The 17,095-nt window shown below is 30.3% G+C and overlaps 2 protein-coding genes across 2 annotated transcripts in view; one reads left to right on the top strand and one right to left on the bottom strand.

The window, feature by feature from the left end:
* Positions 1–445: 445 nt before the first annotated feature.
* LOC113363760 (zinc finger and SCAN domain-containing protein 31-like) lies at positions 446–1,919 on the bottom strand. Its single transcript, XM_026606246.1, has 3 exons — positions 1,874–1,919; positions 1,624–1,737; positions 446–1,354 (listed from the first exon to the last, which is right to left on the bottom strand). The coding sequence occupies exon 3, from the start codon at positions 1,324–1,326 to the stop codon at positions 478–480; it is 849 nt and encodes a 282-aa protein (XP_026462031.1). The 5' UTR covers positions 1,327–1,354; positions 1,624–1,737; positions 1,874–1,919; the 3' UTR covers positions 446–477.
* Positions 1,920–5,679: 3,760 nt separating this feature from the next.
* Positions 5,680–17,095, top strand: part of LOC113391271 (zinc finger protein 69 homolog) — a 16,173-nt gene continuing 4,757 nt past the window's right edge. Inside the window, exons 1-3 of the mRNA XM_026627215.1 lie at positions 5,680–6,373; positions 10,537–10,809; positions 11,385–11,537. Coding sequence (XP_026483000.1) covers positions 5,680–6,373; positions 10,537–10,809; positions 11,385–11,537 — 1,120 coding nt within the window. The remainder of the gene's footprint in view (positions 6,374–10,536; positions 10,810–11,384; positions 11,538–17,095) is intronic.

The raw sequence follows: 17,095 nt of genomic DNA, 5'->3' as shown, positions 1-17,095 counted from the left end.
TTTTCATTTTCGATTTTCGGCCCATTACTATAACTACCCTACGGGAAGTTAACAAACAAAATGTTTTTTGAATGATCCAAATCGGTTGATCCGTACGCCCGAACTCGTCGACAGAAAATTGTATCCACACATACACAAACACATCCATTTTTTTTAAGATAAGCCAAAATGCTTAGAAACCTCTGAATCATAAAAATATGCAAAAAATTTCAATTTCGATTTTTGGACGATTATCATAACTAACCCTATGTTAAAAAGTAAACTTTTTGGGAAGATTCTATTAACAATTATGGCTCAATTGCAAATCTTATTAAACCTGGAATGGATGTAAAACATTATTAATAAAATATTTACACAAGTCATTGATAACAATGTTTATTCATATTATAAAATATATAAATTAATTCATATATCTAATTATCATTAATTTCCATAAGCAGCCGTATGTAATTTTGTGGCCAATTTTGTAAATACTAATTAGTCATTGGTATGAGCAACCATGTGCCTTTTCAGGACATATGGACGTTTGAATACCTTATCACAGATTTTGCATTTGTAGGGGCATTCTCCAGTGTGAATGAGCATATGTCTATTCAAGTGAGGCAATTGTATGAATGTCTTATCACAAATTTGGCAAATATGGGGACGTTCACCAGTGTGAATGAGCATATGTTGATTCAAGGCAAACAATTGTGTGAATGCCTTATCACATATTTTGCAAATATGTGGACGTACCCCAGTGTGAATTAGCATATGTTGATTCAAGTTACTTGATTGCGTGAATGTCTTATCACATATTTGGCAAATATGTAGACGTTCACCAGTGTGAATGAGCATATGTTTATACATGTTACTTGAATCTGTAAATGTCTTACCACATATTTTACATGTATGACGTCGCCATGTGTGAGTTAGTATATGTTTATTCAAGTTCAATTCCTGTTCAACTTCTTCTTCTATTTTCACTATGGAGTTCATAAATCTGTTTAGACATGTTTTGTCATCTGAACACGATTCATACTCTTCCTCAATTTCCTGTTTAATTTCTTCGATTGGATATTCTTTTGGTTCAATTTTAATTATCGAATCATCAGCAGCTTCTGACATTTTGAGATAATTGTGCACTGAGTATTCAAGTTTATTCAAGTTCAATTCTTGTTCAACTTCTTCTTCTATTTTCACTATGGAGTTCATAAATCTGTTTAGACATGTTTTGTCATCCTCTGAACACGATTCATACTCTTCCTCAATTTCCTGTTTAATGTCTTCGATTGGATATTCTTGTGGTTCAATTTTAATTATCGAATCATCAGCAGCTTCTGACATTTTGAGATATTTGTGCACTGAGTATGTTCTGTTAGCATTAACAAAAATAGTTGGTTTGTTTAAATGAACTATTGTTAAATATGATAATTAATTTCACCAGAAATATAAATGAAAACATTTGTTGTTGACAGTTGGAGCATGGAGTATACTTGCATTTAATCTCTCATGAAATTTTACAGGAGTGTATGTTTAAGTTAATAATCAGTCTCTACTTGTTTTCTCAACTGTCGTCAACACAAATGGTTTCAAGAATATAATATATTGATATTACGGTTTTGTCTATGAAAGTAATCTTACATTAAGTTAACAGAAGTCTATTTTGGATAATGTATGTCGCCAAGATAATTCCTTCCCCAAAATACTTTATATTTGACAGATAAATATGTTAAAAGCTTTTGCCTTATAGAAGAGCTAAAATGTAAAGGATAAAATTAAGCAATCATTATTTTATTCATTATTTGAAGTTAAATATTTATAGTTCTTTCTAAATGGAATAATATAACTAAAAGTTAACCATGTGAAATAACCTCAAAGTATTTTACACTACCTTTATGTTTATCAATCAATCACAAATACTGCTAAATAATATATATTATTATAATAATACTTAAATTTATATATAATGTTTATTATGACATTTATTTAATAATTAAATAAACGGAATATAAAATGTTCGTTCAGTACATTTAATTTGTTTGACAGTTGAGCGAACTTCATTACTTTGCATCGCTCTAATGTTACCATTGCCAACCTAGTGAAATCATAGACCTTATACTACATGGACTGCTACTCGAGATCAAAATAAATGCATAAAGATAAAAGGAGGGGGGGAGTATTAACATTAAGTATTATGATAAATATTATTAGCTATTAATAATATATTTTAATATTATTTATCTATGGTCAATGTGTGCAGTGCAAAAAACTGAGTGTTGTGTGCACTCTTCTTTTAAGGGGGCATCCATTAATCACGTGATCAATTTTGTAGGAATTTTTGGATCCCCCTCTTACTTGGTTATTTGTGTTGATATTTAAAAATACCCCCTTTCCTCAACCTAACATCACTTGTATTTTTATGAGTTTTAAGTATTTTTTAAAATTTTTTTTTCATATGTTTGGATTTTTTTAAAAAATTTAGGTATAAAATAAATACACGTTATGTCTTGCCATGCCCTACCCTTCTCTACGTGATATTTAGTGGTTTTTTGTCAAACCCTCCCTCCACTTAAAAATCTCACGTGATTAATGGACGCCCCCTAAGTAGTGTATTCCAGGCAGCGTCGGAACCAGAAGAGTGTCACAAGTGTTATGACCCCCCTGAACACAGATAAATACACCTTGAACTCGTATTGAACTAAAGTATGTTACTAATTCAACAATAAATAAATTGTTCCATAATGATTTTATTAACTTTTAACGAACTAAATACGAAAAGTTAATAAAATCAATATGAAGCAATTATTAACTTCCCGTAGGGTGAATTATTGTAAACGTCTGAAAATCGAAATTGAAAATTTTTACATTTCTCGACGTTTTGAAGGTTTCTGAACATTTTGGCATACCTCAGAAAAAATGGATGTGTGTATGTGTGTGTGGGTGTATGTATGTATGTATGGATACAATTTTTCGGTCTGGGTTTGGCGCACGAATCAACCGATTTGAATGGTTCAAAAAACATTCGATTCCTATTGATAGGGAGATGTGATGATTAGTTTTTGGCAAAGACAGGTCCAGAAGTTACGGAGATAAAGAGCAAAGAGTGCAGAAAATAAAAATCGAGTTTTTGAGAGAACGGAGTATCCGATTTAAATGATCTAAAAAACATTCAATAAGTAATGATTGGGATTTAACAAAATAATTGATTTAGGAAAAAAAAATTGTTTCAAAATAATTTTTTTTTTTTCAATTTTTTTTCCAAAAATTTTTTTTTTTGTATATCGAAAATAAATCAGATTTTATTTTTAATTCTGACTAAAGTTCTAATATACTTTAAACAAATAATTTCAACTTTGCAATTCAGTTTATATAATTCTTATAAATATTAGACAATGTTACAATCATGTTACAATATTTATAACAATCTATTTGAAAACATTCAGTATTCCTCGAACATTTCTTTACGGTACAGGAAGTTCCAGCAATTTGCTTTAAGGCAAGATGCCATGCACGCCACTAGTTTATTGTTGAATTAGTAACATATTTTAGTTGAAGATCAGTTCAGGGTTTATTCAAATGTCCTCAGGTGGGTCATAACTCTTGTGACCCTTCCCTGGATCCGCCATTGTCAGGAACACACTACTTAAAAAAAGAGTGCACACCATACTCAGTCTTCTGCACTACACACGTAGACCTTATCATAGATAATTAAGCATATTTAATTATTATTAAGATTTGTTCTGACTATTTGCGAGGAACTGCTGGAACTCCAACTGACCAGAACTAGTTTATAATCAAAGTAAAGAAGAAAAAAAGACAAAGAAAAAGATAAAAAAACGATACAAAAAGATGTAAAAACATTTAAAAATTATGACTCCCAGGAATAAATTTAGTTGCTTTCTTATAATTACCGCCTTTATTTTTACCAACCCAAATTTACAAATATTATTTTGCAAGTATTTCGAAACAAACAGAATCACCATGAATATGAATCATAGTCCTTATATTACATTGTAATACGATGTCTATGATATAAATACATTAAATTCTAATATTCTAGGCAAAATCGCAGCAGACTCGTAAAATAGGCCTACTGGGGAAACCGCTGAAAAAAACGAAAGTTATATATTTTTAAAACGGTGGCTCTGATGCATTTGTTGTAGATAATTTTATGCTCTACAATATTGTCTCAGGTAATTTTGCGATAAAACTGACCGTTTAGCTAAAAATCGCATAAGGGTCATTTTTTTATCTTTGACCTCGTGCCATTTTTTTTAGCTTGCATCGGATCGATGAGGACTTTTGAGATTTCTTTCATAATTGTACTTTACACAATTTTGCCAAGTTACAGCCCATTATGAATTATAGTAACCTTCACCATGATTGTTGATTGTTGGTTTAAATTGGCCGGGCTATTATTCTACATTCTAGTCGAGCTCAAAATAAGAGCATTAAGATATACGGGGGAAAATAACATTAACTATTATGATAAATTTTATTAACTATTATTAATATCATTACTTACAAAATTATCAGTCATCACAATTGCCATTATGTTATTAATATAATACATATGACTATAAATATATATATATATATATATATATATATATATATATATATCATCAATAACATCGAGTTTAGATTCTTGTAAGTTTTACAACAAATTCTAAAACTATATATTTTCATATGTATATAAGTATATTGTTACCTAATAAATAAATAATCTAAAAATTATAATTTTTCTTTCTTTTATATTTGAGTAGGGTCGTCAAAAAACTAGTAATCATAAATGGGTCTTAAATGACAAAAGTTTAAGAGGCCCTGCATGAGCCTTGCTTTGATACATATAAGGATTAATAGATAAAAGAGAGTATAAGGTCTATTCATGGTCTATTTAGCAGTCCATGTAGTGTAAGGTCTATGATTGCACTAGGTTGGTAACATTAGAGCGATGCAAAGTAATGAAGTTCGCTCAACTGTCAAACAAATTAATGTACTGAACGAACATTTTATATTCCGTTTATTAAATTATTAATTAAATGTCATAATAAACATATTATATATAAATTTAAGTATTATTATAATAATATATATTATATAGCAGTATTTGTGATTGATTGATAAACATAAAGGTAGTGTAAAACACTTTGAGGTTCTTCTACGTGATTAACTTTTAGTTACAATTATTTTATTTAGAAAGAACTATAAATATTTAACTTCAAATAATGCAAAAAATAATTATTGCTTAATTTTACCCTTTACATTTCAGCTCTGAAATAAGGCAAAAGCTTTGAACAGTAGTTGAATCGTATTTACTGTCTGTGAAATATAAAGACTTTCGAAGAAGAAATTATCTTGGCGACATACATTGACAAAAGTAGACTTCTGTTAAATTAATGTAAGATTACATTCATAGACAAAACCATAACACGAATATTATATTCTTATATCCAATTGTATTGATGACTGTTGAAAATGATTAACAATTTAAACACACACTCCTGTAAAATGTTACAAGAGCATAAATAAAATGCACTCTTTAAAATCATACTCCATGCTCCAACTGTCAACAACAAATGTTTTTATTTGAATTTCTAGTGAAATAAATTATCATATTTAACAATAGTTCATTTAAACTAACCAACTATTCTTGTTGTGACTTATAGAACATACTCAGTGCACAAATATCTCAAAATGTCAGAAGCTGCTGATGATCCAATAATTAAAATTGAACCACAAGAATATCCAATCGAAGACATTAAACAGGAAATTGAGGAAGAGTATGAATCGTGTTCAGAGGATGACAAAACATGTCTAAACAGATTTATGAACTCCATAGTGAAAATAGAAGAAGATGTTGAACCGGAATTAATTCAGACTGCTCCTTATAAATGTGACAAGTGTTATAGAACATTTAGAAAGTTGCATTATTTAGAACAGCATGTGTCAAATTATTGTCATAAGGATCCATATTGTTCAAAGTCTTTTTCAGATGCAAGTGCATTAGAAATACATATAAAATCTCATACAGGTGAAAAACATTTCACATGTACAAAGTGTGATAAAGCATTTACTGAAAAATATCATTTAGATCAACACATTTGTGCTTCTGCAAGAGAACAAATTTTAAATTCGAATGAATCTAGTAATCAAAAACGAAATATTCGCGCTCATACTGCAAAGGGACCAGGTGAACGTTTGCATATTTGCAAAATTTGTGATAAGACATTCACGCAATTGGGTAGCTTGAAATTGCATATGCTAATTCACACTGGTGAACGGCCACATATTTGCCAAATATGTGATAAGACATTCGCACGATTGAGTACCTTGAAATCGCATATGCTAATTCACACTGGGGTACGTCCTAATAAATGTAAAGTATGTGGTAAGACATTTACAGAATCAGGTCATTTGAATAGACATATGCTCATACACACTGGTGAATGTCCCCATATTTGCCAAATTTGTGATAAGACATTCACACAATTGGCTAGCTTGAATAGACTGAATTGTCCTGACTGGTGGTTGATATATTGGGAGGTATGTTTTGGATCACCAGTACGACCAGGAATTGTAATGATAGGCTGGACCCGAGCGGTGAACAGTTGATTAGTTGTTGAAGTATTATATTTTGATGTGGACTCTCCTGAGTCCACTGGTAGTGTGATAGGCCTTTAGGACGAACAGCGATTTGATAGTAATTTTCAAACACACTTCTTTCTTTGAATGATACTTTATTTTTACAATTTTCTTTATTATGATACTATTTTTACAATTAATATTTGTTGATAACCTTTTGGTTATCATATCAGCAAAGACTACATTTTACTGAATACTATGTCTGACCAACTCTATGTCTGTCTCCGAGTCTTACTCCAGGTTTGACTGCCTGTCTAACTTTTGTCTAACTCTTATATACTAACTTATTGTTTACAACCTATTTACAAAATCCAACAGTAAGCACTTCCGATGTCCGCGTAACCTACATATAACTAGCAGGGCGTTTTGTAATTATTAAACAAAATAATGATTCGAATTGTTATTACAGTTCAAGACATATGATTATTCACACTGGTGAACGCTCCCATATTTGCCAAATTTGTAATAAGGCATTCATACAATTGAGTAACTTGAATAGACATATGTTCAACCACACTGGTGAGCAACGCCCCTATATTTGCAAAATATGTGAAAAGACATTCACACAATTATCTGACTTGAAAAAACATATGCTCATCCACACGGGTGAACGCCCTCATATTTGCCAAATTTGTGATAAGACATTCACAATTTTGGCTAACTTGAATAGACATATGATTATTCACACTGGTGAACGCTCCCATATTTGTCAAATTTGTAATAAGGCATTCATACAATTGAGTAACTTGAATAGACATATGCTCATTCACACCAGAGAATGCCCCTACAAATGCAAAATCTGTGATAAAGTATTCAAACAATCAAATACCCTGAAAAAGCACATGGTTGCTCATACCAATGAGTAATAGTATTTACAAAACTAGTCAAAAGGTTACATATGACTGCTTATAGTAATTAATGATAATTTGGTATATGAACTAATTATTATATATAATATGAAATAAATAAACATTGTTATCAATGACTTGTGTAAATATTTTATTAATAATTTTCTATATCCAACCCAGGCTTAATTAATAAGGCTTGCAATTGAGCCATAATTGTTAGTAAAATCCTCTCAAAAAGGTTATTTTTTAACTTCTCATAGGGATAGTTATTGTAATCGTTCAAAAATCGAGATTGAAAATTTTTACATTTCTTCACGTTTTGAAGGTTTCTGAACATTTTGGCATACCTCAGAAAAAATGGATGTGTGTATGTATGTATGGATACAATTTTTCGCCCACGTTTTCGGGTGCACGGATCAACCGATTTGAATGATTCAAAAACATTCGATTCCTATTGATAGGGAGATGTGCTGATTAGTTTTTGGCAAAGGCAGGTCCAGCCGTTTTGGAGATACGGATCAAAGAATGCAGAAAATAGAAATTGAGTTTTAGAGAGATCAGAGCATCGGTTTCGAATGATCCAATAAACATTGAATTTGTAATGACGGGGAGAAGTGGTGATTAATTTTTGGCAAAGTCAGGTCCAGCGGTTTCGGAGATACAGAGCTAAATGTCCAAAAAATAGTCGGATTTGAATGATTCAAAGAACTTTCTGCTTGTTTTAACTAAATAATTGCTTTTGGGAAAAAAATGTTTCATTTTTTTTTCAATGTTTTTTTTAAAAAAATATTTTTTGTATATAGAATATAATTGAGATTTCAATCTTAATTCTGGCTAAAAAAAAACTCACTTATATACTCTAAGTAAATAATTTGAACTTTGTAATTCAGATTATATAATTCTTATAAATATTAGACAATGCTACAGTATGTTATAAATATTGCAACATTGTCTAATACTGCAAAGGTTAAATTATTTATTAAAAGTATATAAGTGAGCTTTAGAACTTTAGCAAGAATTCAAATTAAAATCTGAATTATTTTCAATATACAAAAAAAAATCGAAACAAAAAATGTTTTTTCAAAAGCAATCAATCATTCAAATCGGACGCTTAGTTCTTTCAAAAACTACCATTTTTTGCACATTTAAGTCTGTATCTTCGAAATAGCTGGACCTGCCTTTGTAATAAACTAATCACCACTTCCCCTAGTCATTACAAATTGAATGTTTTCTAGATCATTCAAATCGGATACTCCGTTCTCTCAAAAACTCAATTTGTATTTTCTGCACTCTTTGCTCCGTATCTCCTTAGGGGCTAGACCTGCTTTTGCCAAAAACTATTCAGCACATCTCCCTATCAATAGGAATTGAATGTTTTTTGAATCATTCAAATCGGCTGATCCGTGCGCCCGAAAACGTGGACGAAAAAGTGCGGACATACAAAACACACACACACACAAACATCCATTTTTCTGAGATTCCAAAATGTTCAGAAACCTTCAAAACGTCGAGAAATGTGAAAATTTTCAATTTCGATTTTTGGTCTATTACAATAATTTACCCTACGGGAAGTTAACTAGTGGTGAATGGCATCGTGCCTTAAGGCAAATTGCTGGAGCTTCTCGTACGGTGAATAAATATTCGATAAATATTAAAATGTTTTCAATACATTGCAATAAAAATTCAATACATTTTTTTAAATACTGTAACTTATATGTTTACAGAAAATTAAATAAACAAAACTTAATCAATCTAATTTTTGTCTAATATTTTTAAGATTATTTATTTGATTTATTTTCGATATTCAAAAAAAATTCTTTGTGGAAATTAAAAAAAAAAATAAAAATTTTGTTGTTTCGGAAAGCAATCGTTTCGTCAACACAAGCAGAAAGTTTTCTGAATCATCCAAATCGGATACTTATTTCTCTCAGAAACTGCCATTTATTGCACATTTAGCTTGGTATCTCCAAAACGGCTGGACCTGCGTTTGCCGAAAACTAATCACCACTTCTTCCCGTCATTACGAATTGAACGTTTTTTGGATTATCTCGATCGGATGCTCAGTTCTCTGAAAAACTTGATTTCTATTTTCTGCACTCTTTGTACTGTATCTCCGAAGCGGCTGGACCAGCCTTTGCCAAAAACTAATCAGCACATCTCCCTGTCAATAGGAATCGAATGTTTTTTGAACCATTCAAATCGGCTGATTCGTGCGCCCGAAAACGTGGACGAAAAATTGTATCCATACATACATATACACACACGCATATATCCCATTTTTCTGAGGGATGCCAGAAATATTTAGAAACCTTCAAAACGTGAAGAAATGTAAAAATTTCAATTTCAATTTTTGGACGATTACAATAACTTACTCTACGGGAAGTTAACTAATGGTAAATGGCATCGTGCCTTAAGGCAAATTGTTGGAGCTTCCCGTACCGTGAATAATTATTCGAGGAATATTAAATGCTATAAAATAGATTATTTTTTCAAATACTGTAACTTATATGTTTATAGGAAATTAAATAAACAAAACTTAATCAATCGAATTTAAAATGAAGGACATTGTCTAATATTTAAAAAAATTATATAAACTGAATTGCAAAGTTAAAAATAATTATTTTGAGTATATTATAGTGAGCTTTAGAACTTTAGCTAGAAAAACAATTAAAATTTGATTTATTTTCGATATTCAAAAAAATTCTTTGTGGAAATTAAAAAAAAAATAAATAAAAATTTTGTTGTTTCCGAAAGCAATCCTTTCGTCAATACCAGCAGAAAGTTTTTTGAATCATCCAAATCGGATGATTTATTTATCTATGAACGTTCACACAGTATAGTTTGGTGCTCGCACACCAGCCGCACATTTGGCGCTATTAGCCGATGTCAAGAGCAACACGAAAAGATCAAATCTACTCTTCTTTTATCTATGGATCAAATATTTTATGTTGGTTACTATAAAATCGCCATTTTGATATTGCGTTCGTTTTGAATTCTGCAAATTCCGATAAAATTGTTTTGTTATTGATCTTTTCGTGAGTGATTTACATTTTTGTTATAGTTATTCAAGCATCTGGAGTTATGGGTCGCAAATGCATTGTTCCTGGTTGCAGTAACACGCGTAAAAATACGATTTTGCACAGGTTTCCGCAAAATAGCTCGGTGCTCGTTGAATGGTTGAAACGCATCCAGTTGCTGGTTTTGAATACCATGAGTTGGGCTGATGTTTACCAGAAGAAACGAGTGTGCACCGAGCGTTTTGGCGAGACATGCAGGATGCCTGGTTCTTGGAATGGTTCCAACCTCAAACTTGGTTCTTTACCAATTGAACATGGCCGGATTCAATGGGGATCATTTGTTGAAAAATAATTGTTTCCTGGTTGAAAACAATTTTGGTATAATAATTGACAATAGTAATGCATATTATCTACCTATATTGAGTTTTAGCCACTTAATGCATAACTTTTTTTAATAATTTACTGTCATAAAATCATCATATTTTCTATGGCAATGTGTTTAGAATGTTATTATTATGAGATAAATAATTAAAAGAACATTTTGTTTAGTATAGTTTAGTTTAGAATAACAAATGAAGAATCGAGTCAAAAGGCATTGATATATAATTATATTTGTTATTGAAATGTATTTGAAGTTATTGAAATTGTTTATATAGTAAAATATATTATAAAATTGTTTGAATCTGTTTTGGTGATCTCGTCCAACAAAATGCAAAAAGTTTAAAAACTCCTATGAATGAACTGAGTTAGTTCGTGTGCAAATTTTCCAGTTTTGTGCAAACAAACTGAGCTCAACCGTAAGCATTAAGCGGTTAACTTTGTATTTATCTCTGACTATATATCTTTATTGATGACTATATGAAGTAAATAAAATCTATTATATTTATTCCAGGAGGAATCCATGAAAGACCATTTTTCACAGCGCACTATCCAGTGCAATCAACATCAGACGAAAGGGCAGTCGTAAAACATTCAGAAATTGTTATCAAATGTGGAATTTCATTGTTGCATTCTGGATTGTTAGATGTGTTATCTCTTATTGAGGGTAATTTAAAATCATTTAATTTATATATATATATATATATATATATATATATATATATATGATTGATTTCTTGGAGGGCGTAACATCAAGTAAAAAATAAGTAAGGTAAAGATGTATTTCTGTATGGCACTGGCTTTGGATACACATGTATTTATGTATAATATTTTATTTATTAATTACTTTTTATTTTTTATTCTTTTTATAAAAAAGAAATTACTGACATTTAGTGCTTGTTTCCAATTATTAATTTTTACAAGTTGTATTAATATGTGTAATGTGTAAGAAATTCAAAACCACTGATGATGACATAGAATTTTACGTCGAAATGTATGGAAAAATAAAGATTTTTAAAAAAATCTTTACCTTACTTATTTTTTACTTGATGTTACGCCCTCCAAGAAATCAATCATACATTTCATCATCAAACTTTCAACTCACTTTCAACATATATATATATATATATATATATATATATATATATCTTGATAGTTTTTTCGACGTTGAAACATATTTCAAAGTAACTAGCAGCCCATTTGTCAAAATAAAAAGGTAATAAAGTATTAAAAACTTTTATTTATACGTTTTGACACCAGATGCGTGTCATCATTCAGCAACTACAATAAATTTAAAAAGAAATTTAAAGAATTTGACAACATTGTAATTTTTACATTTTAATTAATTTTGTAGTTATTATTATTTTTCCAAAAAAATGTCCTTTTCTAATATGATACAAGTTTAATTTTTTAAAATAATATTTTTTGTGTGTTTTTGTCCTGATGGTATGTATAATATTTCTCTATGTTTATAATTATTTTATGTTGGTTTTTATTATTAGTAAAATTTTTCAAATTTATTGTAGTTGCTGAATGATGACATGCATCTGGTGTCGAAACGTATAAATAAAAGTTTTTAATACTTTATCTGTTTATTTTGACAAATGGGCTGCTAGTTACTTTAAAATATATATATATATATATATATATATATATATATATATAAAAGAAATTATGCAGTTTAGTTTAAATTTTAGTGGATTGCAAGCTGTTTCCTCAAATACCCAATGCTGTTCCTGCAGATGTTTGATGTTCCTGATGTTCCAAGTACACCTATTATTTCTGCCAGTATTCTTCATATTCCTATCAATCAATCAACATTTTTTAAAAAGATAAATTTATTGGTTTCTTGTTTTTTTAATTTTAAATATATGATATTTGAGCGACATGGAGAGGTTTCTTAGAATTTGTGCTGGTAAAGCATCGTAGGCATCTTACCTATCCAGAAATTGCATGATATATAATAATATATACATTTTGTATAAATAATTTATTAGATAAATATAATATAATTAAATCTGTATAAATGTTGTTAGGCACAAATAGCACTGTTCCAAGCTCATTGGGAATTATTCCATAAATCTGGATCATGGTAAGGGATACCTTGTGGACTTCTGTTCTCAGGATAGATCCTCCTAAAAGAAACTGTGTCCTCATGTTGGATCAGATCAGCATTTCTGCAGGTATTGAATATGAGTAAAGTAAGAACAGCATCATTGGCTTCGAGGAAGTCTTTGAGAGAAGGCCAAAGTTTGCTGATCATGCTTTACAGTATTTATGATTAAAGGCATTCATGGCCCTTTTAAAACATCTGAAGTATTTTACTTTGCTGCAGGCAGTGTTAAAAATCCTGAACTCTGAGTCTGCATCAAAGATGTTATTTCAAACCTAGCATCAGGAAATTGGCATCAATATTGCAGCTACGGTAAGTGATCAACATGCTATAGCACTTATGTAGCTGCAAAAAATTCTAAACTCTGCATCAAAAATATTATTTAAATCCTGCAGGAAATTGGCATCAATATTGCAGCTATGGTAAGTGATCAACATGCTACTAATGTAGCTGTAATAAATAATTTGCTCACTGAGACAACAAATTGCTGCAGATGTTTGTTAGGAATGCTAGAGTGTGCAAAAACTTCAAGGCTTTTTTATAGAAAATCAAGAAATTGCTGTATGATCCTCAGCATATATGATCAAATGTCTAAGGAACCGCTTTTTATTATATGAAATTACATTTGTGCAACATAATCAGCTTAAAAAAGTATCTTAGTCATATAAGCAAATTATATGAAATTGATTCTGAATCACCTAACTCACCTGTATGTGATATATAAATATATATATATTTATATATAGGTTGCAGACACACAATGTTTATTTAGAAAAGATGAGAAATATGAATGTAAAGTGTAAGTAAAATATATTGTTTTCTGTATTTTATTGCTGTTTCTTATTATATTGTATTTTAATCATATTTTAGGTGATCATTTTCCTCACTGGGACTGCTTATTTCCTTAATTTTGTAGACAAGCTGTTTGACAGTGTAAATGGGTCATCTTCGAACTTTGCCAGAATCTATAAAGTTCTACATAGTGCTACAACAGATAAGTCCAACAATTTATTTATTTTGGATAGTGGCTAAAATCCATAAAAAATGACAAAAATAAATGTAAAGTAAGTAAATGAAAATAATGTTTTGCTGCATTTTATTGCTGTTTTTTATTATATTGTATTTTAATCATATTTTAGATAATTTTCTTCACTGGGACTGCTGATTTCTTTAATTTTGTAGACAAGCAGTTCGACAGTGTAAATGGGTCAGCTTCAAACTCTGACAGAGACTGTAAAGTTCCACATGGTGATTCACCAGATAAGTCCAACTATTTATTAATTTGGAAAGTGGCTAAAAGTATTTTTAAAAGCATAAGTTTCTACAACAAAGACAATAGAGTTAAAACTCCTACAATTATTCAAAGTTGGATTAAGACTTTAGAGCAGTGATCGGGAAACATTTTTCATTCATTGCCCCAAAATATTTTTGTCTATGTTGATGTTAACCCCATGGTAAAGAGGGATTACCGCAGCAAATTCAGTGAATATCAATTAAAAATACATACTTTTTACTCCAAAAATTCAATTTTTACCCAAATTGGGGTAACTTACTCCGGTTTCCTGACCACTTGTAAAAATTGAATTTTTTACTCCAAATATTCAATTTTTACCCAAATTTGGGAAATTTACTTTAGTTCCATCTCCACTTGTAAAAATTGAATTATTTACTCCAAAAATTCAATTTTTACCCAAATTGGGGTAATTTATTTTTTTTATTCATTTTATTGCAATTTTTCTCCGGTTCCCTGACAACTGTTTTATAGGAATACGAGGTCTGTTCAAAAAGTACCCGGAATTTTCGTTTTTTCAAAAAAATATTTATTTATTCGTCTACATTAATGTGGTCCCCTTCAAAGTAGTCCCCCCCAGATATAATACACTTATGCCAGCGTTTTTTCCAATTTTCGAAGCACCCTTGATATTCACTTTTTGATATGTCCTTGAGCACTCTCAGCGATTTTCTTCAATCAAGGAAAACCGCCGTCCTTTCATGGGTCTCTTCAACTTTGGGAATAGGAAAAAGTCACACGGAGCCATATCTGGTGAATATGGAGGTTGGGGCATGACTACGGTATTGTTTTTGGCCAAAAAATTACGAACAAGCAACGACGAGTGAGCAGGTGCGTTATCGTGGTGCAACAGCCATGAATTGTTAATGAATTGATATGCCAACTTCATCAGCAACTTCTCTAATTGTGATTCGGCGATCATTCATAACCATTTTTTCCACTTCTTTCCCCTTTTTATCGTTTGTTGACGTGCTGGGTCGACCGGAGCGTTCGTCATCTTCAACGTCTTCGCGGCCATCTTGGAAACGCTTATACCACTCGTAAACACTTGTTTTTTTCATAGCAGACTCACCATAGGCTTTTTGTAACATTTCACACACTTTGTTACACTTTATTTCATTTTTTACGCAAAATTTAATACAAATTCTTTGACTTTTCAATTCTTCCATTGTAAAAATCGCCGAGCTCAGAAAAACACGTCGAACTTAGCGACTACCACAGACAAAGTAAACAGTGAATATAGCTGAAAATTTCATCATACTTTAGGGGCATGTATACCAACACAATAAAAAAAAAATTTTGACAATCAGACACTCCAGACCCGCGAAATTTAAAAATTTCGGGTACTTTTTGAACACACCTCGTATATCTAGAAGAAAATAAAATCCAATGAATTTCAATCAAAATCCTCTAGAATTTTTTTTTGGCAGTATTATAAGCCAAAACCGGTTAATAACCAATATTCTACTTGCAATACATTTACAGGATCCTACAAAACCCTTGTTATCAATAAATTTCGTGTCATCCATTCTTACTCTGCCAATTGTGAGCTTGATTAACTATTGATTCATTAAAAACTTTATTATTGTTCTAACTTCATCTAATGTTAAAACTAATGGATTTATATTTATATTATGTTAATATAGTAGTTTATTGAATGATTCAGTTCTAAAGAAATTTTTTTTGCAGTATTAAAAGCCACGGGGTTAATACTACTGACAGTGCCTTTTAGGATCCTACAAAACCCTTGTTATCAATAAATTTTATACTGCCAATTCTGCTGCCAATTTAGGAGCTTGATAGAACAGAAGGTACAATTGATTCATTAAAAACATTATTATTGTTCTAACTCCATCTAATGTGAAAACTGATGGATTTACATTAGGTGGCGTGAGTAGTAGTTTATTGAATGATCAAGTTCTTTAGAAATTTTTTTGGCAGTATTAGAAGCTATGTTGTTAATACTAATTGCAGTGCATTTATAGGATCATACAAAACCCTTGTTATCAATAAATTTCATGCCATCCATTTTTACTCTGACAATTGTATGCTTGATAAAATAGAAGGTAGGATTGATTTATTAAAACATTGTTGTTGTTCTAATTTCATCTAATGTAAAAACTGATGGATTTATATTAGATGACATTAATAGAGTAGTTTATTGAATGATCAAGTTTGCACATACACGGCTGGATTTATTGCCAAAAAATGTTGAAAAATGTTAGATCTTGCTTGATGTATGTCTTATCTATTGACAACAGAAAGGAATGTTTTTTTTATTTATTTGTTGACCTTGTATACACGTACTTTAGTCATATACATTTTATGAGTTATATTTACAATTTTATTTTATTTCCGTTTTTTTTATCATTGATGTTATAAAATTGGTTGGAAGGAAGATTTTTTGCCTTACTATCTCTCTCTATAGTTCTTGATCCAGATGAATGAACAGCAATTTATTTTAAATGTATAGATAATTATTACAAAAATATTAATAGTTTTGTAATAATTTTCTGTATATTTAAAATCTGACTGCCAAAGTTGTCATTACTACTATCAAATCTATCCTGGATTAGCACAAATAAATCAGGGCAAATTGGTGTAGCCATTTTTTTTTTTTTTATTGTTGGTTTGTTGACTTTGTATACACTTCATATACATTTTATGAGTTATATTTACAATTTTATTTTATTAGATTGTACATAATTATATAGCGCACCATATATCCGTTTTTTTTGTCATTAATGTTATAAAATTGGTTGGGAGGAAGATTTTTGCCTTACTATCTCCCTCCATAGTTCTTGCCTACCCTTTTCCTATT

This window comes from Ctenocephalides felis, unplaced genomic scaffold (genome assembly GCF_003426905.1).
Source record: "Ctenocephalides felis isolate EL2017-DRISC unplaced genomic scaffold, ASM342690v1 CF-g0.4_SCAFFOLD_00845, whole genome shotgun sequence".
In the NCBI taxonomy this organism is placed as follows: Eukaryota; Metazoa; Arthropoda; class Insecta; order Siphonaptera; family Pulicidae; genus Ctenocephalides; species Ctenocephalides felis.
This window is presented reverse-complemented; position numbering and strand designations above follow the sequence as displayed.

Bases quoted from the DNA above. Each gene is read 5' to 3' on its own strand.
- LOC113363760 (XM_026606246.1), bottom strand. From the start codon at position 1,326: ATGTCAGAAGCTGCTGATGATTCGATAATTAAAATTGAACCACAAGAA.